This window comes from Pelobates fuscus, chromosome 1 (assembly GCF_036172605.1).
Source record: "Pelobates fuscus isolate aPelFus1 chromosome 1, aPelFus1.pri, whole genome shotgun sequence".
In the NCBI taxonomy this organism is placed as follows: domain Eukaryota; kingdom Metazoa; phylum Chordata; class Amphibia; order Anura; family Pelobatidae; genus Pelobates; species Pelobates fuscus.
This window is the reverse complement of record NC_086317.1, coordinates 231931826-231958439: the sequence shown is the minus strand read 5'-3', so window position 1 is coordinate 231958439 and position 26614 is coordinate 231931826. Positions and strand designations below refer to the sequence as shown.

At 40.3% G+C, this 26614-nt stretch overlaps 1 protein-coding gene across 1 annotated transcript in view; it reads left to right on the top strand.

Moving 5' to 3' along the window:
- The first annotated feature begins 11685 nt into the window (after positions 1 to 11685).
- Positions 11686 to 26614, top strand: part of RHBDL2 (rhomboid like 2) — a 29841-nt gene continuing 14912 nt past the window's right edge. Inside the window, exons 1-2 of the mRNA XM_063444508.1 lie at positions 11686 to 11755; positions 16240 to 16460. Of these exons, the coding sequence (XP_063300578.1) occupies positions 16245 to 16460 (216 nt within the window). The 5' untranslated portion in view covers positions 11686 to 11755; positions 16240 to 16244. The remainder of the gene's footprint in view (positions 11756 to 16239; positions 16461 to 26614) is intronic.

Genomic DNA, 26614 nt, shown 5'->3' with positions numbered 1-26614 from the left:
CTGGTCATTATTGATTAGTTGGGATATTAATTTTTTTATTCGATCAGCAAGAATAGAGGATAATATTTTAATATCTGTGTTGATTAATGATATGGGTCTATAGTTGCCAATCAGTTCTGTATTTTTGTCTGCTTTTAAAATAGGAACAATGTTCACTCTCAACAGCTCTCCAGGACAGTTTCCTGGTTTCATTATATAGTTAAAAATATTAGTTCCCCTTTTAATTAGTCTTCTTTTATTTTATAAAATTTGTTTGTGAAGCCATCTGGGCCTGGGGCCGTTTTTATTTTAAGCTTATCTATAGACTTGCTAACCTCCGTTTCTGTTATGGGCACATTTTTCTGCTTTAGTTGGTCGGGTGAGATTTTTGGTATGGATAATTTTTTTATGAATTCCTCATTCCTCATTCTCTTTCTCCTTGCCAAATGTTTATTTTGGTAAGTTATGTACATTTTTGCCTATTTTTTCTGGGGACATTAAGTAGGTTTCTTTATCTTTTATTTTAGTGATTACTCTTGTTTTAATTTATTGGTCATTAGTGTTTCTGGCTTGTTGCCCTTTGAGTACCATCTGGATTGTAGTGCCTCTAACTGCATGGTTGCTTTATTTATTAGCTGGGTATTTATCTGTTTTTCTATTTCCTCAATCTTCCTTGCTATTTGTGTGGAGGGAGTTGTTTTGTTTTGCCTCTTATATTCGCTTAATGTTATATACAATTAAGAAAGCGGCGGTAATCCTTGTTTTTTTGCAGTAGCTGTCAATTTTTTCAAATGGCCTCTTACTATGCACCAAATCAGATGTACCTTTGTTTTTATTTTCTAAAAAGAAATAATTTGTTATATTTTTAATTTCTTCGACATTGCTTTTTTTGTGTAGTAAAAAGTCTTTTAAACGCCATTCTTTTCGGAATATGTCAAAGTTATCTTTATATTCCAGCATTATTGGGCTATGGTCTGGCCATGCTATATCCTTTATCTCTACTCTTTTAACAAGGTATAGCTTGGACACGTTGCCCAAGATAAGATCAATTTGTGAGTATGAGTTGAATGTTCTAGAATGGCATGTATAGTCCAAGTCTGAAGGGTGGAATGTTCTCCATATGTCTCTTAAATTGTGATTGTGTAGTAAGTTTTGCAATTTATTTTCCGTTGTTTTCTTACTTATCCTGTCATTCTGGCTCTTTCTGTCTTTGAGAGAATCCACTACGCAGTTTACAGTCACCCATAATTAATACCAACCCTTGTTTAATCTGCTCTATTTTCTTAAGCATTTTTGTAATAAATTTTATTGTGGATTTATTTGGTGAGTAGATATTTACTAGTGTGAATAGCTTATTATTCATTTCACATATTAACAATTAAAAGTCTTGGAATTTTATAATTAGTGAGATATTTTTTTTAAAATATGCCACGCCTCTTTTTTTTTTCTTTTCTTCTAGAGCCGCACTTATAATGGTAGGGTATCTTAATGAGTTAATCATATTTTGGTTAGTTCTTGTCCAGTGAGTTTCTTGCGGAGCAAAGATTTGTACCTGTTTTTTGGGGGTTTTTTTATCAGGAAGTCCAGAATTATTCATTATTTGCATGGTGTGTTGATCCCCCGGGCATTTATTGACATCAGCTTAAATTATATTTCTTTATCTGTTTTCAAGGCTCTCTCACTCCTAGAATTTCCAAAGCGTTGTAAAAAATAATATAAACTTTCTTAATGGAGATTACATAAAGATAGACGGGTTGATCCCAAATAATGGTGTCAACCTAAGACAAATAAAATGTATTGCAAAAAAAAAACAGCCATACAGTATCTCGGGTGGTGTATAGCATTACTGAAATGTAGGTCCCACATATGTTGTGGGAAAAGCGTACTGAGGGAAATGATCTAAGGAGAGTCTACCTAAAAGTGCTGCTTCTATAAGAGAGAAAGTATATATATATATATATATAAATTATATAAGTCAGTGTCAGAACTAAGAATATGTGATAACGGGATATTACCCAAGTATACCTTAGTATTCCGATTAAGGGCATGGGATGGGGATAGGAGGAAGTCTACCCCCATCGTGCTCTCAGCTTTTTATAACATGTTTTCTAAATTATTTTAACTAATTATTTTTGTGTCTTCCTTTTACAAAACGTGTGTTATTCCTTATTCTATCCCTTTTTCCCTTACCCCTTTTTTATTTATTCTTCCTATGTATATGTGAACCCTTCTTTATAATTATAATTCCATTTGTTTATTGTGATCCTTAGTATACATTATATATTGTGTTATTCCTTAGTTTGTCACTCTTTCTCTTACCCCTTTCTTTCTTGTCCTTCCTGTGTATATGTGAACCCTTCTTTATAATTATATTTCCATTTATTCCATGTGGTCTTTAGTGTACATTATATCGTTTCACTCTGATTAATATAGGCTTAATATAAAACAATTTTTCTTCTATGTGTGCATTGCTTATCTTATTATGTGATTGTTTAATTAATTTTCTATTCTATTCTGCATATCTCTATATTCCTTTTTTATTTTCCTTTTATTTATCTTGTTTCCCCCCTTTCTCTTCCTCTCCTTTTGCTTCCTCCTTCCTTTCCTTCTTCCCCCTTAACTTGTTATTTGTGCTTTTTGCCTCTCGCTGGAATCCCTTTGTGCTAAAGAAGGGAAAGCAAATAAAAACGCAAAATAAAAAAAGAAACAAAGAAAAGAAACAAATAAAATATATGCATATTTTCTCTTATATCCTCTCTATTCCTTTTTTTTTATTCCCTTTATTTAGGACAGGGGTAGTCAACTTTTTAATACCTACCGCCCACTTTTGTATTTATGTTGATGGTAAAATTTCCTTACCGCCCACCAGTGCCACAGTAACAAATGTTGTGGCACAAGTGCGATTTGATTTATTTTTTAATATTTTTTGAAAGGAGGGTTAAAAAAAAAAAAAAAAGTACTTAAATCTATCTATTCTTTTTCTTCCATTTTTTCCCTTTTTTTCTATTTCCCTTTTTTTCTATGTGTGTCTGGGAGGTGCGGTGTGTGTGTGTGTGTGTGTATGTTTGTGTGTGGCGGGTGTATGTGTGTGTGTGCGCGAGAGAGGTGTGCATTTTGTGTGTGAGGGGTGTAGTGTATGTGTGTGTAAGGTTAAGTGTGTGAGGGGGCATTGTGTGAGGGGGCACTGTGTGTGTGTGTGTGTGTGTGTGTGTGGGCTGCAGTGTGTGTGAGGAAGCCAGTGTGTGTGTGTGTGTGAGGGGTGTAGTGTGTGTGAGGAGACAGTCTGTGTCTCTGTGTGTAGGTGGGGCAGTATGTGTGTGTGCGTTTGTGTTAAGGGGCAGTCTGTGTTTGTGTGTGAAGGGTGCATAGGGTCTGTGCTGTGTGTAGGTGGATGAGATGTGAAAATCTATCTTAATGTCTTCACCTCCCTTATTCTTACCTTTTACCAGGGAGGGGGAATATAATGCTGCAAGCCCTGGTGGTCCAGTGGTGGCATGTTCACTTTAGCATGCAGCTCCTCTATCTGCAGGCTGACTCTCCTGTCCTACTGCGAGCATAGCACTGTACCGGAGTGTTGCCATGGTAACGCATGGCAACGCTCCGACCAACCTGCTCGCGTGAGGAACACAGAGCATGCCAGGCCCTTCCCTCCCTCTGCTGGAACTAAGTGCTTTGATTTTCTTACCAAGGCTGGCTCTGCATTGGCCGGCAGGGGAGATTAAATGATCTCCATTGCCGGCCTTGGTCCACGGCCATCGAGGCCCTCTGGGGGTTTTCTGCAGAACCCACCACCGCCCACCTGAAATCCCAAACCGCCCACTAGTGGGCAGTAGGGACCAGGTTGACTACCCATGGTTTAGGATGTTAAATATTACTGATGTGCCCTCTCTTTTTTTTTCTCTCTTTTTTTTTTATTTGGGAACTACCCCTATGTTGATTAGTGATTAAAACATTTTTTGCTTAACCAGCTTCTTAGGTCTTCTACATAATTAAATATGGTGGTCTTCCCTTTGTGGATTATGATAATTCTCGTTGGGAATCCCCAGCGGTAATATATATTTTTCTGTCTCAGAATTAGTGTGCCATCAAAGAAGGTCTTCCTTTTTGCCTGGTCTGCCATGACAGGTCCTGGAATATTTTCAGTATTTCATATTCTTCTGCGCATCTGTTGTTTCTTATGGCTTTCAGGATTTGCGATTTGATTTTAGAGGAGGCGCAGTATATCAATACATCTTTTGGAAGATGTTCTGGGACACCCTTAGGTTTATTCACTCTACGGCATCTTTCCTTTATGGGGAATCCGGGGTCCCATTCCACCTTCAGGTGTTTGAAGAATTCCTCTATGTATGATTCCAGATCTTTTGAATTTATTTGTTCTGGTACTCCTCTAATTCTTAAATTATTCCGTCTGGACCGATTCTCTAGGTCTGTCAGTTTGTTCTACATGTCAGCAATTTTTTTGTCCAGCCCCGTGTGTTGTTCTTTATGGACGTTTTCTTTTTGTTCTAATCCGTGTATTTTATCCTCTATGTCTGAGAAGCGTTGTGTCTAAGTGTCTGAGTAGGTCATCATGTTAATTTCTTCCTTCCCTTAATTCTTGAATTTCTTCCACTTGTCCTTTATTTATACCTTTCTCTGGGGGTATATTAGAGAGAAGCGATTCTTCCAAGTTTGTCTTATAACTTGGTAGGTTTGGTGAAAAGAAGGAAAGGCGTTTTTCTGTTATTTTCAGGCCTTTTCTCTCTCTTTTTTTTTTTTTTTTTTAAATGTTTAGCATATTGTGTCTTTTATGTAGCCATGTTTGTATAATTTGGTTTTATATTTAGTTTAGCTTTTAGTAAATTCGAAAAAAGGAACTGTGCATGTCAAAGGCCGCTAGGCAACTCCACTTGGCTCCCTGCAGGCTTTTTGCCTATCTAAACAAAGTTGTAGACAACACCAATCTCAAATTGCTTTATCCTTCTTCTTTTTTTCTTCCCTTCCCAAACCTTAAAGAGCTGTATGGTTTGCTTCCTATATGATTACAGACTGATAGGCAAAGTCTATACTAATATACAGTAAGGTAAAATTTGCTTCGTTTCCCTGTTTTTTTTCTCGCTGTAACCCTCTAGCTATTGATCTCTGTACAGTCTTCTGTTCTCCCTGTGCCAAATAAACGTTACTTTTACAGACTCCTTTTATATGTGTAAAGTTTGTATGTTAATTAGGGACTGAGATTGTTTCAGATTGACTCCAGAGAACTCTGCTCCCCCAGCTTTCCACGCCGTAGGTAGCCGGCTTGTCTCTCTCTTTGGCGTTAATTTGCTGTTTTACTGCCTCCCAGCGTTCCGTCGGTTCCTCCTCCTCCACGGCTCGAAACTTCACAGGATCTCCCCAGCCGTTTTCCGACGCGGTCAGGTCTCTCTACCTCTTGCTCCCTTGATCTCCCCTCAACCGCACTTCACGAGGACGCAGCTACGTCTGCCGTGTCATTTCACTCTACCCCCCTACCTTCTAATTTGTTGATGTTGTTGGCAAGACAATTATTTTAAGACTATAAAACCTGAAGAATTTAGTTTTTCATTTTTAACAGGTTTTTTATTTTCTTTATAAACCCTATGCATTTTAGATTTGTATTTTCAGCTTCTTCTGCTTGGCAACTAACAGTGCAACCAAGCCATTACTTTTCAATACAAGCTTTGTTTGATTTAAAGCAAAGGTAATGGACAATACACTGAGAATACTAAAACTATTTTTTTTTTTTTGCATTTGCTTACAAGGCTTGCCTTATAACTAAATTGTCTGAGTCATGTTTCCTTGTTTACTGTTGAATTTACATATGTACAAGGAACCTGTCTTACTGAACACAACACATTCACATTGCAGTGTTTCCTAGAGAGATTTGCTAACTAGACTGTATCTGTATGCTCCTAATTAACCAATATTGAGAAGTATTATCATTGTAAAAAGAAATGCCCAGTAATGGGATGGGTCCAGTGGCATAGCTACCATGGGGAGGGGCTGGGGTTGGGAAAGCGCTACAGTTTGCTGACGATGTGGTGGAACGACCTCCCGCAAGCCTGAAGGGGCCCATCAAGTTGTCCATGCACTACTTAGGGCTATCATTGATCAGGGCCCCGTGAAGATAACCGGAATGAAATACCCAATAAAACAAATAAAATTCAAATATAATGGTATAAAGAGAGTATAAAAGTCTTGAGGGGAACAGCCAAACTGGATAAAATCAAACGTTCTTGTAATTCCAGAAGTACATGTAAGACATAAGAAAGAAGGCTCCAATGGTACAGTATATAGTGAGATATATATTCACCCTACTCATCGAGCAGTAAGCCTGCTCAAAGAAATGTGAGTACATCTCTTCTATTGTGAATTATTTTAAAGTTTTATTTCTACAGTGAGCACTATATTTGCCATTTTTTATTTTCCCGGTCTGGAACCGCTATTATTGAAAATATTTGAAGAAACCACCTACCACATATTTCCCAGAAGTGTGGATCATTCCACTTCAAGCTATACACACCAGAGCTGTATGTAGCTCTGGTAAATGTGAATAGAATATGACCTATATAATATTGAATATATATCTCACTATATACATGTACTCAGGGCTGTATTTACCACAAGATTCTCCCAGTCAGCTATGCTTTCAGTTTGGCTATTTTATCCAAAAAAATTTAAATACACGATAATTCAAGCTTTAGTGAATATAACTGGTAACTGCATTTTACCAAAAGGCAGTAGTACCCTCATGCCTTTTCTTTTTTTTTTTTTTTTTTAATTCTTTATTTTTGTTGTGCTTTGGGTAACATAACAAATAAGCTCTTGGTGCCCCAATAGCAATCCTCGAGCACATTTTCAGGCAAAACAATAGGGACATTAGGATTATCAGCATTTTGTAAACGAGATATTAGTAATGATTAGGACATGGTATTGGCAAATGTAGGTCGCAATAAACAGCGGTGTGGGTACAAGAGGTTAAGACACATGACTGAACTAGGCTATAGGCATGTACAATTCTTCGTTATTGTGTCGGTCTTATGAGGCCTATGCACTTTAATTTATGCGTTGTAGGCAGGTTAAACTAATTGCCTAGGCATAGAATCTAAGACATTAACATACATCTACATGAACATAGTAAAAGGTGATATGTCTAGGGTTTCAGTAGGTTGGTTAAACGGATATAACAAATCTAAGTATACCAAATAAAGAGTACTGTTAGACTATGAAGGTATGATGCTAAACAGTAGCTTAAATCTAAGAGAGTCCTATCAATGCAATGCATAACGATAAGCATATCTGTGCGTCAATATCTTAAAACTGAAAAAAGGTAAAGTTAGAGAGTACTGTGAGTCCACAAACCAGTCCCTTTCAACCCATGCCGGTTCTTGGCATGCCGGACTTCGGTGTCAGCCCGTGGGTGATTGCTGTCAGGTACAGTGTGGTGGCTCCTGGGCATCTCCGCTGATTAGGTCTGTGCTGGTAGCTGCCTGTACCGACCTGGAAGACTGGGGACTTCTCGTTCGCAGCGTGAGCTGGGATGTTGACTCTATCGCTGTAGGCCTTGCGCTTGCCGGTCGTCCGTGGTCTCACTGATGTGGGTCGCACGCCTGGTTGCTGTTTCGTCTGCGTGGAGCCGCGTCGTTTCGGAGGCGGGAGTCCCCTTCTGCCCCGGGGTTGCATGAGGGCTGGTGCTTGTAGGCCACGAGCCTGGAGACCATTGTGGGCCAGGTTCAACCCTTTCGGGATGGTGCGAGGAATCATGGCAGGTCGCTTGGGGCTTCGCTTAGCTGTTCCCTGCTTGTGTGGCCGGCACCTCAGGGGCTTGCCCCTTGTTGCTCTCAGCCCGGGAGGGCTTAAAACGTGGGGATCGGACTCTTGGGTTGTGGTGTTGCCCTGAAGCGGACCCTCACTCACCCGACTGCCGTCGGCTCCGATCGTGGCAGAGGAGATTCTGCGTGGCACTTCAGTCCCTAGGCGTGCCTCTAGCTTAGCCCAGAAGCATTCAAAAATAAGTGTAATGGAGTCACTTGCTTGTTCCCAGGTGTGCATCGCTTCTGGTTGTGTTTGTAGCTTGTCTGATGCGGATGGCTGATAATGCGCCGCCATCTTGGGTGTTCCCGTCACCGCGTGTCTTTTAGAGGTGTTTGTGCCTGTTGCTTGGCGCTGGGTTCGGGACACTCCGTCCGGCGGGGACCGGGATATCCCCCACCGGTCCATAGGGGGGGGGGTGCACGATTTGCACTCTCTTGTTGCGGTCCGCATCGGGTTGGAAGGCGGCCGTCCTACCCCCGTGCGGCCGCTAGGCCTCATTCCATTGCCGCGGTTCCCGGTCAGGATTGGTGCCGAGTCTGATATCGGCGCATTCCAGAGTGCCTCCTCTAGCCGATAGGCTGATTTGTGGAGGTGTCTTAGCGGTTTTCCTCGGGTTATCCGTCGAGTTTGGGCCATCACGGCAGGAGCTCTGGTACAGTGCGTCTAGTCAGGTTGCCCGCTTGGCTCCGCCCCCCATGCCTTTTCTTTTTAGAAAATAATATCTGTGTTGAGGACTACAAATACAATTTGTATTGCAATATTTCCGCTCCTCTGAGCCTTTATCAAGTCTTGAAAAGGCTCAGAGAGGAGCCGAAACGTTGTCTCCGCTTCCCTGTTTTAAATAAAGACTGCCTCTTTTAGAAGAAACCTCAGGTGTGCCTGGATATTTTTTTTTTCCATTAAAAACAAATATACAACTGAAATCATTTTACATACACACATTGATAGATACATGGCCAACAGCTGTTTTAAATAAACTCAATTCAGACATGCTGAAATTAAAAGGCAGCTATTCCTGTCCATTGAGCTGAAGTGGTCTGGGTGACTATAGTGTCCCTTTAAATAATGAAATTTACACTACTTACCTCTTTACTGGGACTGGTCATCTCCATCTTCTCTTTCTGTCTATAATTGTACATAATTTCTAGAGGAATGACACCTTTAAAACAATCCAATTTTTTAAATTAGTTAAAGAGCAGAGCTATTTATTTATAAAGAGACAAAAAAGAGGATGGTACATTTTATCACATGGGATGGCTTTATTCAAAGTGTAGAAAAAAAAAAGAAGCATATTATTCTATTTAGATGTCCACATATATAATTAAAAATAATTGGTTTTCAAACAAGTTTTATTAGATATTTCTCAATTTCACATTATATAAGTCACAATTGTTACAACATAGTATTGTATGAATTAGCAGGAATTATCCATTATTAAAAAGAAAAAAAAAAGACACAAACAAATCTAATCTGAAATGAGAAAAAATGTAAACAAAATGCCAAGGGTATGGTGAAAAAAAAGTAGTCACCACTGTGGTAGAAAAAGGGGATATGTTAATACAGATAGGCTCTTCCCTCCCAACTCTGAACCCTGTGTATGCATGGCTTTGTTTCACACAGTAAAACTATTTAGTTGTTGGTTTTTTTTTTGCTGAATACAGATATTATCAACATGCAGATCTTTAAAGGGACACTATAGTCACCTGAACAACTTTAGCTAAATGAAGCAGTTTTGGTGTATAGAACATGCCCCTGCAGCCTCACTGCTCAATCCTCTGCCATTTAGGAGTTAACTCCCTTTGTTTATGAACCCTAGTCACACCTCCCTGCATGTGACTTGCACAGCCTTCCATAAACACTTCCTGTAAAGAGAGCCCTATTTAGGCTTTCTTTATTGCAAGTTCTGTTTAATTAAGATTTTCTTATCCCCTGCTATGTTAATAGCTTGCTTGACCCTGCAAGAGCCTCCTGTATGTGATTAAAGTTCAATTTAGAGATTGAGATACAATTATTTAAGGTAAATTACATCTGTTTGAAAGTGAAACCAGTTTTTTTTTTCATGCAGGCTCTGTCAATCATAGCCAGGGGAGGTGTGGCTAGGGCTGCATAAACAGAAACAAAGTGATTTAACTCCTAAATGACAGTGAAATTGCAGGGGAATTATCTATACACTAAAACTGCTTTATTTAGCTAAAGTAATTTAGGTGACTATAGTGTTCCTTTAATGTCTCATTCTAAGGGTATTATATAAATCTCTATTTCCAAACATACCAGCACTATTCTTATAAATATGTAATGGTGAGCCATCTCGTCAATACCTGGAGCCCGCGGTGCTCCCCTCCTCAGGTTGCGAGGCCCTCTGCTGATTCACGCAGGACGAAATGATCTCCCCTGCATAATATTAGAATTGGCGCTTCCGATGGCGCATCTTTTATAAACTCAAATGTTGTGATGTCATGCCTGCCCTTAAAGTGACCACATCATCCAGTCGACCCTATTATCAATTATTTTGGAGTCGCATAGATGACACAGACCAATCAGAAACATTGCTTATTTGGGCCCTTATTCCTTGCCGTTTCATGGTTTCTACCCTGATACACGTTAGTGTTTATAGTAAGTCTCTCGTTATAATTTGATATTGGCCTAGTGTTGTATTTGACTTTGTGTATCTCAGGTATCCCAGTTTGTTTCTAACCTAGAGTATTTCTGGTATCCTGACTTGGCTTGTTATTCCGTTTAACCGGATTTCTATATTCTTGACTTTGGCTTTTCCGGACTCTGTTTTTATCTTTCTCAATGTTAAATACGGCCACTGTAAGGTCCAATAATATGTGTATCTAGAACCTCTGTTTGTGGGATACACCATTCCTGTAAAGTTGGTTTTCAACCCCCATGATTTTCAGAGAAACTGTTATGTTTACATTGCAGAGTTAATCCAGCCTCTAGTGGCTGTCTTCCTGACAGCCGCTAGAGGTGCTTCTGCGACGCTGGATGTGAAATTCGAGAAATGCTTTCCTATGGACTGTTTGAATGCGCGTTGCTCTTGACGCACATGTGCCTTGGGCTCCACTCGGGAGCTGACCTCGGCGCGGATGGAGAGGTCACCAGCGCCGAGGGAGCCAGGTGCTGGATTAAAGTAACTGAAGGGGTTGGGGGAACCTAAGGATGCTATAGTGTCAGGAAAACAAGTTTGTTTTCCTGACACTATAGTGATCCTTTAAGAAGATCTATAATGTACTTAAATCCTAAGATGGAACATGAATTGCATAAACATACAACACTATTTTACATAACTCCTAACTTTCCTAAAGAGGACATTTTAATTTTAGGAGTGTGAGTGGGGGGTATGGCCAAGGGCAGGGTGGTTCTGTAAAATTGAATTGACTTCCTAATAACACTATATCCAACTAAAATGTCATTGTAGTTTAAAGACACATTACTGTGGAGCTCTGTTTTACTACCAGGCACACCAACAATATGGAGCTCCTGGAAAAGAGGGATATTAGTATAGAAAAGAAGAACAGAGTTATTTGGGCTCAAAGCAGGGACTTTCCCTCCTAAATAGGGATACTTGTGTGTATTATATAGGACCTGAGATGGTCTGGGAAATGGTCTGAATGGTAGTAGAAAGTACTTCCTACATTACTTATTGACAAAATATTCATTATTTTAGGACTATTTATGTCCAACTCACCCTCTTTGTGTTGATTTGATGCTAGACTCCACCTTCATTGTTAAGATTTAACTAAACCCCTGACTTGAGAGGCACACATGAATTAAGATGTTTGTTTTCATTTACACTGTATAAACAGCAGCAGAGGACACAAACTCCCGTGAAACTTACTAAACCCAGACGGATAATTGACCATGGAGGGTGTGTAGGAGGGGGTGGAGGTTTAGGGTAACACCCATCAGCGTCTGGAAGCTGCTCACACAGGAAGCCTAGAAGTTTGAATCCAACTGGGTAACTATATATATATTTGTTTGTAATATTAAATCTCGGACTATTAATGTGTGTCAGCAATTAGAATGTTACCAGCAGACGTGGAATGCCACATTGATACATAGATTCGGTAGGTAAAGTGATGTTCCATTTAACCCTTTGATCGTCACTGCGGCAGTATTTACTGTTTCCTTGACAAGATTAGCACTCCATTCATGTGTTGCTGGCACTTTATAATTGAAACAAGTACCCAAAAGGGTGACGTATAGCCAACTGAAACACCCTGGTGTGGCAAAATAAGTTGGGGTTGACCGAAACGTCCCTTAGATTGAATATGGTATTTGGGGGAAAAAAACCTCAAAGACATATGAGAATCAGTCCTTAATAATGTGGATTTTCATTTATTTCCAATGTGATGATTCTGTTTAATACATTGAGAGCTCCCACTAGTTTCCTGGTAGCCCGTTTTATATGACCAGGTTAGGTTATAATTATCAAAAATTTCCCTCTTAAAATAGCATGTTACCACTTGATTTACTGCCACAGGGGAGACTGTAACAAGCGAGATCTTTCGATATATTTGTGCAATTTTGTAATATATGTAAGATGCATGATTTCACAAATACACTGTTTGTGTGTACAATGCATTCATAGTTATAGTATGTTTCAATTGCACAGCAGTTTTTTTTTTATTTTTAATGAATGAGCACTACCATGGATTTTCCTGTAGTTTTTTGTTTCTAAACTCTATTACTATATGAATGTTACAATATTAGTATTATTTTATCAGTGACTTATTTTGTTTAAATATGACATCTTAAAGGCTTAGTATAAGCACCCCCATTACCACTTTAGTTATTTGAAGTGGCCATAGTGTATGGAGTTTGATTTTGCAGTATTTTACTATAAAACACTACACATATAGAGTTTAGCTCCTTTGCTGCATCGATGAGGCATCATTATTCACCTGGCAACAAGGGTTTTGGGTGGATTATATCAATTCTCTGCATATTGGATGTCTGTAGTTGGCATGCTGGCATCTTGTGTTCAAAGGTGATCCTGCCTGATGTCTCCTAGCCCTGTGGTTTGGTGTAATATCAAACTGTTTAAAAATGGTTTGACATAAACTGAAAGTTTTCCTGGTGCCCAGGACCGCCCCTATTTCAGCTGCATTAATAATAGATAAATAACACGTCTACATTAGCGGGGTCAATTTTATCCAACCAAGGCGTTAAGCTAGTGGCGGAACTATATTGGTCACTGAGGTCGCAAGAGCAACCGGTCCCCTGTGTTCTGCCTATCAAGGCCCCTCAGGAGGCGGCCAGTTGTTTGCTAAGGCACAGTAGCCACCTGCTTATTTGAACAGCAGATGTGTACTCTGCAGAAATGCAGTGTGTCCAGGGGAGGGCTGAGCATGGGCTGCGAGGGAGCGCTGATGCTGTTGCTCTTTCTCACTGCTCCTCGTCCAACCTCTGTGGTGATGCCGGGAGCCAGAATATGACATCACTATGGCCACAGCATGATGTAAGGAAGCAGGGAGGAAGAACAAATATACACAGTTAATTCTGAAAATATTTGCCCCCAAGAATGGCCAATTAAATAAGGGAGGAGGTAGAGCACTAGACAGTAGGTGTGTGTTACATGAAGAGTAACACCCACATAAATGAGGAAACGGCAGTGCTGAAACAGCGGTGTGGTGAGTGAGATCTCCATATTTTGACAGAACACACACACTCGCTCACCAACACACACACACACACACACACATGCAAGCTCTCTCAATAGCAGGCAGACACACACACACACACACATGCAAGCTCTCTCAATAGCAGGCAGACACACACACACACACACACATATGCAAGCTCTCTCACTAGCAGGCAGACACACACACACACACACACGCTCACTCACTAGTAGGCGCACACACGCTCACTCACTAGCATCTTGTGATTCTGAGCAGTTTGTAATAAACATGGTCTAGATATTCTGTGGCCAGCCTGTACTTTTCCCTGCAAACGAGTCATTGGCACAAGGCCACACCTACAATGGAGTATGATGATATGCTTCTAAAATCTCGCTTTAGAGGGATCTGGTTGTATATGCAGTGGAGAACAGTCCAAAACAGTCTGACAGAATTCATGATTGGTATGCACGATTAATAGAGCTATAACGAATGACTCACGCAGACACACAAGCGCACACACGCTCACTCACTAGCAGGCGCACACACAAACACAAGCTCACTAGCTGGCACACACACAAGCCCACTCACTAGCTGGCACACACACAAGCTCACTCACTAACAGGCGCACACACACACACATACACACACACAAGCTCACTCACTAGCAGGCACACACACACACACAATCACTGTCATGGCTGAAGCTTACCTGTCACTGGTAGATGAAGTTGCCATCCAGCGAGGTCAGCAACGTGTGTGTGGGGGCTGAGCTTTCGTGCAGGAGGTGGAGCTTCCATTCGGGGTGGTGGCAGCCGAAATTGCTGTAAATTGTGAAGGGAGACTGACAGGTCTCCCTCCGGCCGCACCAGCTCTTTTCTCCCCTCGGACTGACACAGGCTGGCACAGTCCGAGGGGCAAATATTTAAATGACATTAGCCAGGATGATAAGGGCTGTGTGCCTGGCCCCAGGTGCCGCAGCCCACCTGGAAATTTCCCAGTGGGCCAGTCTGGCCCTGTATATGTTGTATTCAATGTATTTCAGGGTGATTTATGTAAAGTAAAAAATTGCACTACAGGTTCACAAACTTTCTTGTGTTGTACACATAAAGGAACTTACATTTTCCTGTGCTACCGATTGGGCTGTATGTCTGCTGATGTGTGCCTCAGTAAGTAAAATGTCAGAAGCAAAATAGTAATTTTCCATGCAAACTCTGTTTAGCTCTTGGCAGCAGTTGCTAAACCACACTGTATAACTATATTAAGAACTAGGTTTTCCAAACCAAGATATTTTCAGTTCCGCCCATACAAAAGTGTTAAAGATGCATCTAATTCACTTTTAAAGGAACATTAAGAACTGCATACATCCTCTATAAATTTCCTACATTTTGTTATGTGCGTGTCTGCCTCTGTAGAGTCAACAACTAATTCAGGATGCATGAGTTAGGTTGGGACTGTGAGAGTTATATAATAAATGTTAGTTTTTTGATTGTAATAGACGTCATTGTAGTGGCTTGTTGCATAGAAAATCTGTTCTTAGCCTGTTTTACTTAGAGAAGGCAAAAAGGCTATTAATCCGAAATGGATATTTTAAAGTACAGACTGATGCAGGAGTTCCTTGCGACCAGCTCTCTAGCGTAGGGATTCCCCACATTAGAGAGCTGGTCTATGTTCAGGGAATTTTCCCCAAACCTAGATTAGAGGAATTCCCTGCTCTGGTGCGCTTGTGTGCATTCGGGTCAATTTCTCCCGAACATAAAAAAAAATGCAACAGAGCAAGGAGTCCATCTAATCTATGTTTGGGGAATTTTTCCCTGAACATAGATTTGAATGAGTCCCTGCTCTGCTGCGCTTGTCTGTTTGGGGAAAGTTCCCTGAACATATACCTGCACTGGTGCTCATGCTCCATAGCGCACCCTCCTTTACTGACCAATTCATTTTATGACCGAGTCATTATGACTGAGTGATTCTCGTTTAAACCATACAACCAGAGCTGGGGAAATGTATGAACGTATGAAATGTATTTTTTTTTCCAAAGCCTATATTTACTATGTATATTAAAAGTTGCATTCAAACGAGGTTATTCATTAACCCCGAATCATGAATTATTGCACCTGAACCACACACAGACACCACCAGTCTTTCCTTTCACCTCAGCCAATCTCGAAATAAGTTTCCCAGAGCTCCCATACCTTTTTGTGAAGGTCTTCATGTACCCCCGTCATTGAGAAGTTACTTTTTTATTTTGCGTTGCAGTTTAAGGAGAAAAGATCTTTTGAGTGAAATCCTGACAGGTCATTAAAGTTCACTAAAGTCCAAGTCCATCGTTGGCTATAACCAGTCTGTGCCAGGTTAAAAGAACACCCCAAGCTCCTTAATCACTACATAGTAGTGGTTATGTTGCCAGGAGCATCTTGCCGACCTCCCAGAGTAATTTGTTAAAAAAGTTTGACAACTTATTTTGGGTCTGCCATGTGCTTGCTGCTGTAATTGTCTGGCAGTGGAGGGCTATGCTCATTGGCTGATAGCATCAGCAGAGCCTTTTCAGTCAATGAACGCAGCCCTGTGTAGTTCCTACTACAGAAAAGCTGGATGTGGTGGGTAAGTTGTCAAACTGTTAAACAGTTTGATAAATTACTGTGGGTGGTGGCCAAGGTACTCCTGGCACGCTATAACCACTACAGCGGGCTATAATGGTTACCATGCTTGCAGTGTTCCTTTTAATACATGATAAAATTAGGAATTGTGTGTGTATATATTTCTTAAAATAAAACTAAACTTTGCATCTCATGATGTGGTCTAACATTGTAACTCATTATAGAAAACATGGAACTCGAGAGGATGGCTCCGCGGGAAGAATGGCCAGATGAGACTGAGGAAAACGATGAAAAACCTGAAAAAGCACCAACTTATACCTGTTGTGATAGGTTCCACCAAACCATCTCTAACTGGATGCTACCTTCAGACCTCAGAGACTCTTACCTGGAGAGGGCAAACTGCCTGCCACCTCCAATTTTCATAATCTTAATTAGCATTGCTGAGGTACATGGGGAAATAGCACTATGATGTAAATTAAGTTATAATAATGTGATAAATGCTAGTAGAATTTTGTATTTATTTTTTAACTTTCCTCATCATATTCTGTAACATTGTACATATAGTAGCATTACAAACAAGCTGGCATATGGAAAGCAGTATAGTAGATATAAAAAAAAACACATCATTTTATTTGGTGTAGGATGTTTGAGGACCCTTCTCTGCTGGGATGTTGGGGAGAGAGTAACAGATGCCAATGTGATACTTCAATGGACATGAGATATCAGTAGCTGATTAGGAATGTGAGATGTTGTAGGGCATGTATATATATATATATATATATTATTTTATTTATTTATTTATAAAATATTTTACCAGGATGGATACATTGAGATTTATCTTGCTTTCAAGTATGTCCTGCGTCCATAAATCATTGCATTCTTACAATAGGATAGAATATTACAAAAACACAATATACAAACTATATAATATATAAGGTAATGCATATAGGTAATAAATATATTCAACCATGATAGGTGCATTCTGTGTTGAGGTATATTGCCATAGATCTCTTAAAATATTTTAGATTGAATGAAGATTTGACTGTGTCCCTGAGATTATTCCATAATTGCGGTGCTCTGTAGGAAAATGAGGATCAAGCCACTTTATTTTTGTATTGCGGTATGCTAAATATCGTGCTAGTACTGGATCGCAGGTTATAGGAGGTGGGAACAGCTGAGGAGAATATTCTACTCAGGTAGGATGGGAGCTTCCCAGAAATGCTTTTATGCTCAAGGCTGGAAAGATGAAGAGTGCGTCGGGATTCCAGCGACAGCCAGTTTAGCTCTTTTAACATGTCGCAGTTGTGGGTAAAGTAATTGCATTCTAGTACAAAGCGGCAGAATGAATTATATAAAGTATTAAGGTGGGTTTGCATACACTACATCCCCATAATTAATGACCGGCATTAGCATTTGTTGCACTATGTTTCCTTACTGTAGGGCTTAGGCAGGATTTGTTTCTGTTCAGGGTACCTAGTTTTGAGTAAAGTTTTGGAGATATTTTTTCAATGTGAAGGCCAAGGGATAGATTGGGGTCTAGCAACATACCTAGATATTTAAAAGTGCTGACTGCTGTCAGTGTGCTATTTGAATTTGTTCTGGTACACCGTTGTTGATTTTGTAGTTTACGCAATTTAGGTACAGTTCCAAAGATTATTGTAACAGTTTTGTTAGTTTTTAGGAAGAATTTGTTATCCGCTATCCATTTTTCTTTTTTTTTTTCATATTCTTATTTTTTATTAGAAAAATGTTTTCTCTCTCTTTTTTTTTTTTAACATACATATGTTTAACACCATATACAGCATATAAACAAAAACAGAGACACACACAGCACAACACAAAATTTCATTTACAGCAGTAACCCTTAGCAACTCTAATAATTCTAAGCATTTACAGTTTACCCTAAAAAAGAGTTTGATTGTATATCATAGTAAAACTGCTAATATTATAAATCTAAACCATGGTTAGTTTAAAGAAAGAAAGTTTTTCCGTTATATTTGTGTATCAGTCATTTTAAAGAGCGAGCCCACCTTACAGCTCAATCGCCTCCTAAAGCTTCTATCCATTTGTTATTGATCTTGTTTATTTAAGGAGTATAAAGAAGAACCGTGTAAATCTTTTTTCATACGAAGTTGGAATAAAAATTGATAGATTAAATGTCTCCTCTGAAAAGGAAGATGTGACTTCCATTGTCTTGCTATTATAATCTTAGTAGCTAAGAAACAATGGATTACAAGGGGTTTAGGTGAGATGGAAGGTAAATCCCAATTTAAATATAATAAAGCTGTGTTGGGTCCTTTTTTTTATTTTTATTTTAAATAAAGATTTGAGTATTTCAAAGGACCACGACCAAAGACATTTTACTAATTTACAATGCCACCATACGTGTACAATGGTACCGTCCAGGCAGCCACATCGCTAACAATGGGGATTCTGACCTGGATACATCCTACTAATTCTATGTGGGGTCAAATACCATTTGTACATAATCTTGTATTGACATTCTATTAGATTCAAACAGTAGATAAATTTGCGTATATCGGGGGGCGGGGCCTGACCGCTGAACTGTGAGGAAGCATGCCTCACCAGCTCCTGCAATTCAGGGCAACTAAAGCTGATTTAGGGCACCAAAACGGCGTCACAATGATCCCTCATGGCCACCAAGCGACAGGCGATACTGGGGCGCACAAGCAGACACCACACAAGCGAAGCTACCCCTCAGGCGCACCCAGAATCCAGACGAGGCCTACCAGCACGGCGGGCGCAGGGAAGACGGCCGCTTTCCTGCTGCCTGTGCCAGCCTCAGAGCCGTTGTTCCCCCCCCCCCCCGGACCGGCGGGGGTCATCCCGGTCCACCCGCTCACGATCCCCATGAAAGGAGATGAGCGGATGAAACAACCGCGAGGTATAGAAGCAGCAGACAAGGCTGGCAAAATGGCGGACTGCAACCAAGCCTCAGTCTTCCACAAGGCCAGGCGGGACACGGAGCTCCGGCTCACCCGCATATTTGACTCCTTCTGGGAGCAGTTGGAGAAGGTGGCGTGGCCCTCGGAGCCGGGGATCCAGTCGGATGGCAAGCCTAGAGAACCAACACGAAAGACCCCAGTGGGAATCCTGGCATATACCGCTAGCTCCCTACCCGGACCCCACAGGCTCCCGAGAAAGACCGCCCTGCTAGCAGAGACCCGTAGCCTCACTAAGGGCAACCACAGCCGGACCCGGGTAAAACATACCGGGGGCACTGCAGTAAGGTGGCGGCGCAGAAATCAGACTCTCCGCCCGGCCAGGATACGGACTAAGAGAGGTACGAAGCACCCCATTCACGCCAACAAACGACTGACCACAAAGCTCACCATTGGGGCCGCAATAGCACAACGCCACGTGCACAGACACAGCCTGCAGAAACAGAGATGGGTAGAGCCCAACATCGGAGCCGCTTCATACCTGCCACAGCAGATGCTGGCCCATGCTCAGATACCCCACCCACGCACTGCCGGATCGGGTGACATACAGACCGCGACACAGCTGCAGCAGACAGCGCAGGGGGAGCCCATACAAGGCATCGGATGAACCACACAGCACTGGGACTCAATGTCTAGCAAAGGACTCTTCACCTGTCCTGTTTTCCCTTTTCTTTTTGCTTTAATAATTTGTTATTACTCAGATGATCTTCCATAAATGTCTACGCAACTAATCCCTGCACAATGCTTTTTACCCGTAGTTTAACACTCCCCTAAGGTTTGAGGGTGAATAAGCCTTCAAACGTCAGGGTTAGTTCATGAAGCAGATTTCTGTTTTAATCCATGCAATGCTCATTTACACAGTTGAGCCTCATGCCTCCAATATCCATGCTGTTATTGTTATTAATAGGTTTTAAGCTTCAGTCTATACCAAGCGTACATTTAACGTATTTTATATATCTGTTGTTTTTTTTTTTTAATACGCTCCACATGAGACCTGCATATCTCATAATAGGCAAAAGTGCGCTTATACATGATAAATAGTATTATGCATACTTATACAGCTAATGCGTTCACACTGCTCTTGTCTCAAACTTCAGTTAATAACGAGCGTAAATAGCTTGATTATTTTATTATTTTATTATTTTTGCATTAGAAAAAAGCCTACAGGCTATTCATGATCCACATCGACCTACCTAACTTAGCTAGACTAACTTAACGACACGCATAAGCACACACTATACCTTAAGCGTCAATTAGACCTAGCTTAACTTGCAGTTACATATAATGCAACAAGTCCAAACACTACATTAGATATGTGTAATCGTTTATGTCAGCCTCATAACAATTAACCCATTACCTGTTTGACGCTAGGATACAGATACATGTCATGTTTTCCCCCTTTGTCACTCCTCTGTTTTCGACCTTCTGACATGTCCTTCCTACTATCTATATAAGCGAGAACCTACACCGTTATATATTGTCTTTCCTAATATTAACATGTACCTATTTAGCAAACGCCAAGACGAATAATGCTATGTTTAACAAAGTTTAAGAAAAAAAAATGTGCTTTTACCTCAATGCCACATATGTAAAAACCTGTCAACTTACTGTGATTATGTTTGCTGTTGTGGCAACGTACATCATTTTGTCAAACCATGCACGACAAATAAAGAATTAAAAAAAAAAAAATTGCGTATATCCTTAAGGGTAGAACACCATTCGTTGTCACTTATATCAATATTTAAATAATTTTTCAATTTATCTGTAATATTTAAGGGTTTTTGATCAGAAGTAAGTATCAAATTAGTGGCTTTGGAAGTAATTTTCTTAATTTTAGTATAGTTATATATTTTGAATATAAGTATCGATTGTAGATGTCATTCTTAATAAATATTTATTGAAAAAATTTTGAATCTCAAATATGAGAAAATGTCTCTGTTGGGTAGATGTAATTTAGCTTTAATATCTGCAAAGGGTAATAATTGGTCTTGTTGCAAGATATCTTTGATACTCCATTGGGATTTATACCAGTTTTGTAAAGAGATATCTTGCATATTATCTTCCAAAACGACCAGATGACATGTGTTAATTATTATGTTAGAGATTTTCAATCGTCTTTTCAGTATATTCTAGGCCCTGATAATCTGTGATTAGAATTAAGGATTTGCTATTTAATTCATCTGTCGCTTTTTTTGTTGCTATTAAGCCACAAATATACTTCTAGTCTATCCCTTCCGGCAGCCTCTGATTCAATTATATACCATATATCTTTTTTGAAAGCTTCAACCTGAAGTTTGTATATATGCCCGATAATATTGGCAGAGTAGCAATTTCTTATGTCAGGGTAATTCAAACCCCCTTGCTGATATTTTCTGGACAGAACTTTAGAACTAATTCTGGGTTTTTTGCATTTCCAGATAAAGGTCTGAAAGCTAGATTGAATCATAGTTAGCCAACTGTCAGGCATTTGAAGAGGTATCGTCCTAAACAGATATAACCATTTAGGGATAATATAAGCGTTTATTATATTGATCCTGCCTGACCAAGAGGATTCTAACAGGCACTATTCTTTTAGCTTTATGTTTGTATATTTTAGAAGATGTAAAACATTTATTTCCATAATTGTTTCTACTTGTATTGAGATTGTAACACCTAAGTAGTTGAAAACATCTTTTGACCATATAAAGTCAAACTTCTCTAAGATCTTTAAAACAGTAATTTTTAACCATGTTAGTTAGAGCAATTGATTTTTTATACATTAAGTTTATAGTTAGATATTTTAGAATAATTATTTATCTCATGTAATACTTGAGGTAAAGAAGATTCTGGGGATGTAAGTATTAATAGTATGTCATCGGCATAGAGTGATATTTTTGCTTCTGATTTGTTTTCTTTTGGTTTGTCCTGATATTTATTGCTAATGGTTCCAGAGTTAAAATATAAAGGAGAGGAGATAAAGGGCATCCCTGCCGCGTGCCGTTTTGTAAATTAAACCAGCTTGATAAAATATTTACTCCTATGGTTCTTGCTGTTGGATTGGAATAAAGGGCCATAATGGCGTCGTGGATCCAGCCCACGAATCCGAATGAGGTCAATACAGCATCCAGGAATCTCCAGCTGACTCTGTCAAAGGCCTTCTCGGCATCTAGTGACAGGGTCAGCAATGGAATCTCCTAACGCTCTGCACTATCCAATATATCCACTATTCTTCTAGTGCAACCGTCTGAGGATCTGCCCAGGATTAAACCAACTTGGTCCGGATGGACAACTTTCTCTGAGTGTTTTTAATCTATGTGTTAAAATTGCTGCATACATTTTCATGTCTGTGTTTATTAATGCAATTGGTCTGTAGTTTTTAACATCTGTTTTGTCTTTATTAGGTTTTAATATTGGTAAGATGTTGGCCTCTAGTAACTCCTTTGGAGTTTTGGCTTTTTTGGCCATTTCATTAAAAAGAGCTGTTGAGGGAGTGCTAGTAATTTTTTCATGATCTTACAGAAGAGATTGTTGAATCCATCCGGGCCGGGGGCGGAGCTTGACAGCCAAACCAAGCGGTCGCAAAACTCTGGAGCTCCGAGGCACAAGCGAAGAAAACGGGAAAAATACCTTCATAAACTACCCCTAAACCGCGACAGAGACCCCCCAGCACCCCCTTAATACTATGGGACGCAAAACGAAAAAGCCAAACCTGGAAAAAACCAACCCGGGACTCACTATAGGAGACATGTGGAGACAGGCCCGAGGAGCAAGTGAGCACAACATGGCGGCGCTCCACGGAGGCTGCTCTGACTTCTCCGACGACCTCTCAGGAGAAGATTACTTACCAGCTCCCAGGGCAGGACAGCCCCAACCGACCACCGTCAACACAGACTCCGCACCAGTGACAGTGACGGTCCTCAAACAAATACTTGCGGACCACCACAACGATATACATAAGGATATCACTGCACTGAGAGGTGATCTCAAAGGGGTGACAACCCGTTTAAACATAATGGAGGGCAGTATGGAATCCAACACCCGGGCTATAGGGGAACTCAAACGCACCGTGCAAGAGCTGCAGCTCCAGCAACGCTCGCACGAACACCGCATGGCCGAGCACGAAGACGCCAGACGGCGGGACAACCTGAAAGTCAGGGGACTTCCGGAGGTGATCCCCGAAGCTGAACTACCGAAGGTCGTTCAACGCCTACTCGCACTGATCCTACCGCCAGCACAAGCAGACCGGATACACCCCGACTACCTTTTTAGGGTCCCCAAATCACCAAAAGCACCTACTGGGGCCACCCGGGATACCATAATTGCATTCCGAAACAGAATGGACAAAACCGCAGTACTAGATGCCCTGCAAGGTAGGACACCCCTGCAATTCGAAAACGGGGCGCTGAGCTTTTATGCCGACCTCTCTAGCAGCACCCTGGCCTGGAGACGTTCCCTTCAACCACTGACCTCACTCCTCCGCCAACAAGGCCTTAGATACCGCTGGAGACCGTCTCACACCCTCACCATCCAACAGGGATCAGTCTCACATCAGATCCGGGACATATGCGATGCAACACCGCTTCTACACTCACTGGGCCTACCTATGGACTCCCTCAAGCAAACAGACCAGAAAAGTCCGACATCCCCACAGCACAGTTGGGACCCGACTAGAACTGTCCCATTCGTACCACAAGGACGCACACCCGACCCATACGTCGCTGTTACAACTTGAACTGTACCGGGGGCCAGATCGCCGACCTAGCGGTGCACGGCTGCAAGTTCACTGGACTTAAAAATGGACTCCCCACTGTAGTTACCAATAGTTGGTAGTGTAAACGTAAGTGACCCACAGTTAATATAAATGTTGATGGCATCTAATGAGAAGGCCCCCCTAGACTACCACGCTGGGGCCACGGGACTCACATTGCTTTTAATTCTAGTTACCAGTTCTTTTACCTATTTGATTGCACTCACCTTCGTTATTGTTTTTATTTTAACTTGCATTTCTTAAGCTGGTACCATTACTCCCATACCCTCAGGGGACCCCCTATCATGTCTTACTGTCAGAAGTGAAGGGAGACCCGGAGGAAGAGACATGTAGGGATTTGTTTGCTTTCTAACCCAGCCACCCCCCTGACCATAAAGCAGGACTGAATGTATGTTCACAGTATTTTTACATGCAAAATATAACTTCACGACCGCTTACTACCACAACAAGTTTTTTCTTGTTTTTTATTTTTCTTCTTATTTTTCATTTTTATTTTTAACTCGGTCTGCGTACATCAAACGAATTGTTTTTTGTAGCACAACCTATTTCTAATTGGTTACTAACTTGGTCTCATTGAGTAACCACAAATTAGATTGAAGCCAAAACTGTCAGCCGGTCTCATACATCACTCATTTGATAGATTGGGACTTGAGCGGCTGTCATAACTTGCAGATTCTCATTTGCCTAATCAATAACCTTGTGCCCCAGGTATTTATTGCATGTGTAACAAGACACCGTGCTTTCCTCTCTAATTCTCTGACCTAGTACACATGTGCTACCGGGGTGCATCTCGAGGGGGCACCAAACCTGCTCTGACTGACACAGCACGCATTATTCAATATAGCTTAGTGAGAGGAGACGTAATGGGCATCCAATGTATGTACTTTTTTTTATTTTTATTATTATAATTATTATTTTACAGCGACACTGACAAGGCCGTAGACCTAGCCACTTATAACAAATGCTACCATTTGCTCCCGACACCACGGTAGATAATCTATATCAGGTACACATTCATTGTTCTCCTAGGTTTAAAAAATGCTTACCCTGGCGGTGAATAGGCTGGTTCGTTCTCATGAACCGCACAAATTCTCATGCTAATGACTAACGCGTAAGAATCTCTTATAACGCGTAGCTTGTCCATAACTTTTTACTGTAGCGAGAATCTAAGCATCTAAACGCTAAACACTCGCAGAAGAGCGATATCGATATCATGCACCTACACTGACTCTCAACGAGATCACACTAACTATAAGCTTGATAACCTACACATGTTTCAACTACTCTTCCAATGTTATTAAGAAAGTAATTTTTGTATGTGTTCTCTTTAAAATACAAAAAGTGCTGTATAATCTGCCATGTCATACAATGTTAAAATGTTGTGAAATAAGCATGCAGCTGCTGTCGTGGCCCTGTATGCCAAATGTTCTTTCATGCACAATGAAAATAAAGAATTAAAAAAAAAAAGAATCCATCCGGGCAAGGAGTTTTAAATTATTCCAATCTGTCAATCACCCTTTCCACCTCATCAGGCGTAAACTCAAAATAAAGCTGGTTTAAATAAAGATTAGTGATTCTTGGAATATCTGTATCTGCTAAATATTTATTTCTTTCCTATCCGAAGATATATCGAGATTATACAAGTTGCTATAGTATTTGTTAAATAATTGGCCAATTTTTTCAGGGTAGGAATATGTAATTTGATTATCCAACAACTTGTTAATCATGTTAGCTGTGTTTTGTTTCTTTAGTTTCTTTGTGAAATTCTTGCTGGCTCTGTTTCCCTGATAATAAGTATTTAATCTCAGTTTATTAATTTTTTTTATTTTTTTTTTATATATTTTCTTCTATTTTTATATCACTATCCAGTCTTCTACCTCTGTGTATTGGTTTTGGTGCACAGCCTCAAGCTGCGGTAGCTTGGGTTTACTAGAGTAGATTAGATTAGTGTTGTCTGCATACATGTGTACAGTTGAGAATTTGCAGACGTTAGGCAGATCATTTATAAATAATGTGAATAGTAGGGGGCCGAGTATGGAGCCATGGGGAATACCACATGTGACTGGAAGAGGGCGGGAAGCATCAGAAATGGACACATATTGCAATTGGTCTGAAATATATGATCGAAAACAGGCTAGCGGACGATCACCAATGCCTGAGTTTATACGTTTTTTGCAAACGAATGCCATGGTCTACTGTGTCAAATGCCTTGGCAAAATCAAATATGTGTGTATTCAGGATTGTATGTTAATTCTAGAGGATTCTGTTAACATTGGATCTGATGTAAACATCAAGGCATATGTACTCTAACTTTGATAGTGAGATCAGTATAGTAAATCTAGTAGTGAAATGTATAATGCTAACAGGATGCCTAAAGTAATTCCCCATGATCCAAGTTGCTTGCTTAACTTTTCTGAATCTTTCAGTGTTGTTTGTTCGGAAAGAGTGCCTACAGTAGGCCTAAATTGCAGTGTCAACACAGTGTTAATGCTCCACTAACTCCATGCTCCATGAAATATCAAAAATAATTCCTTCGGCCTAAAACATTGCAAAGAACATAGGATGTTAGAGGAAGACCCGCTCACCCAATAAGTCCTAGTCTTTCACAGCTTAATGAATCAGGGCATGAGTAAACCTTCTAGGGAAACAAATTACTGAAATGGTTTTATTAATTAATGAATTTAATTAACCTGAATGTTAAAAATAAGAGTCGTTTATAGAACATTTTGAATCCTTATTGACCAATAAATACAAATGGTTGAACCTGAGTGCACTAATGCAGAAAAAAGAATGAGTCTTGATCCTAGTTATGGATTTTTTTCCCTCCTACTTAGAAAAGAAATGTGATTTATTTAAAGAGTTGGTTGGTTACAGGACACTGTATTAAAG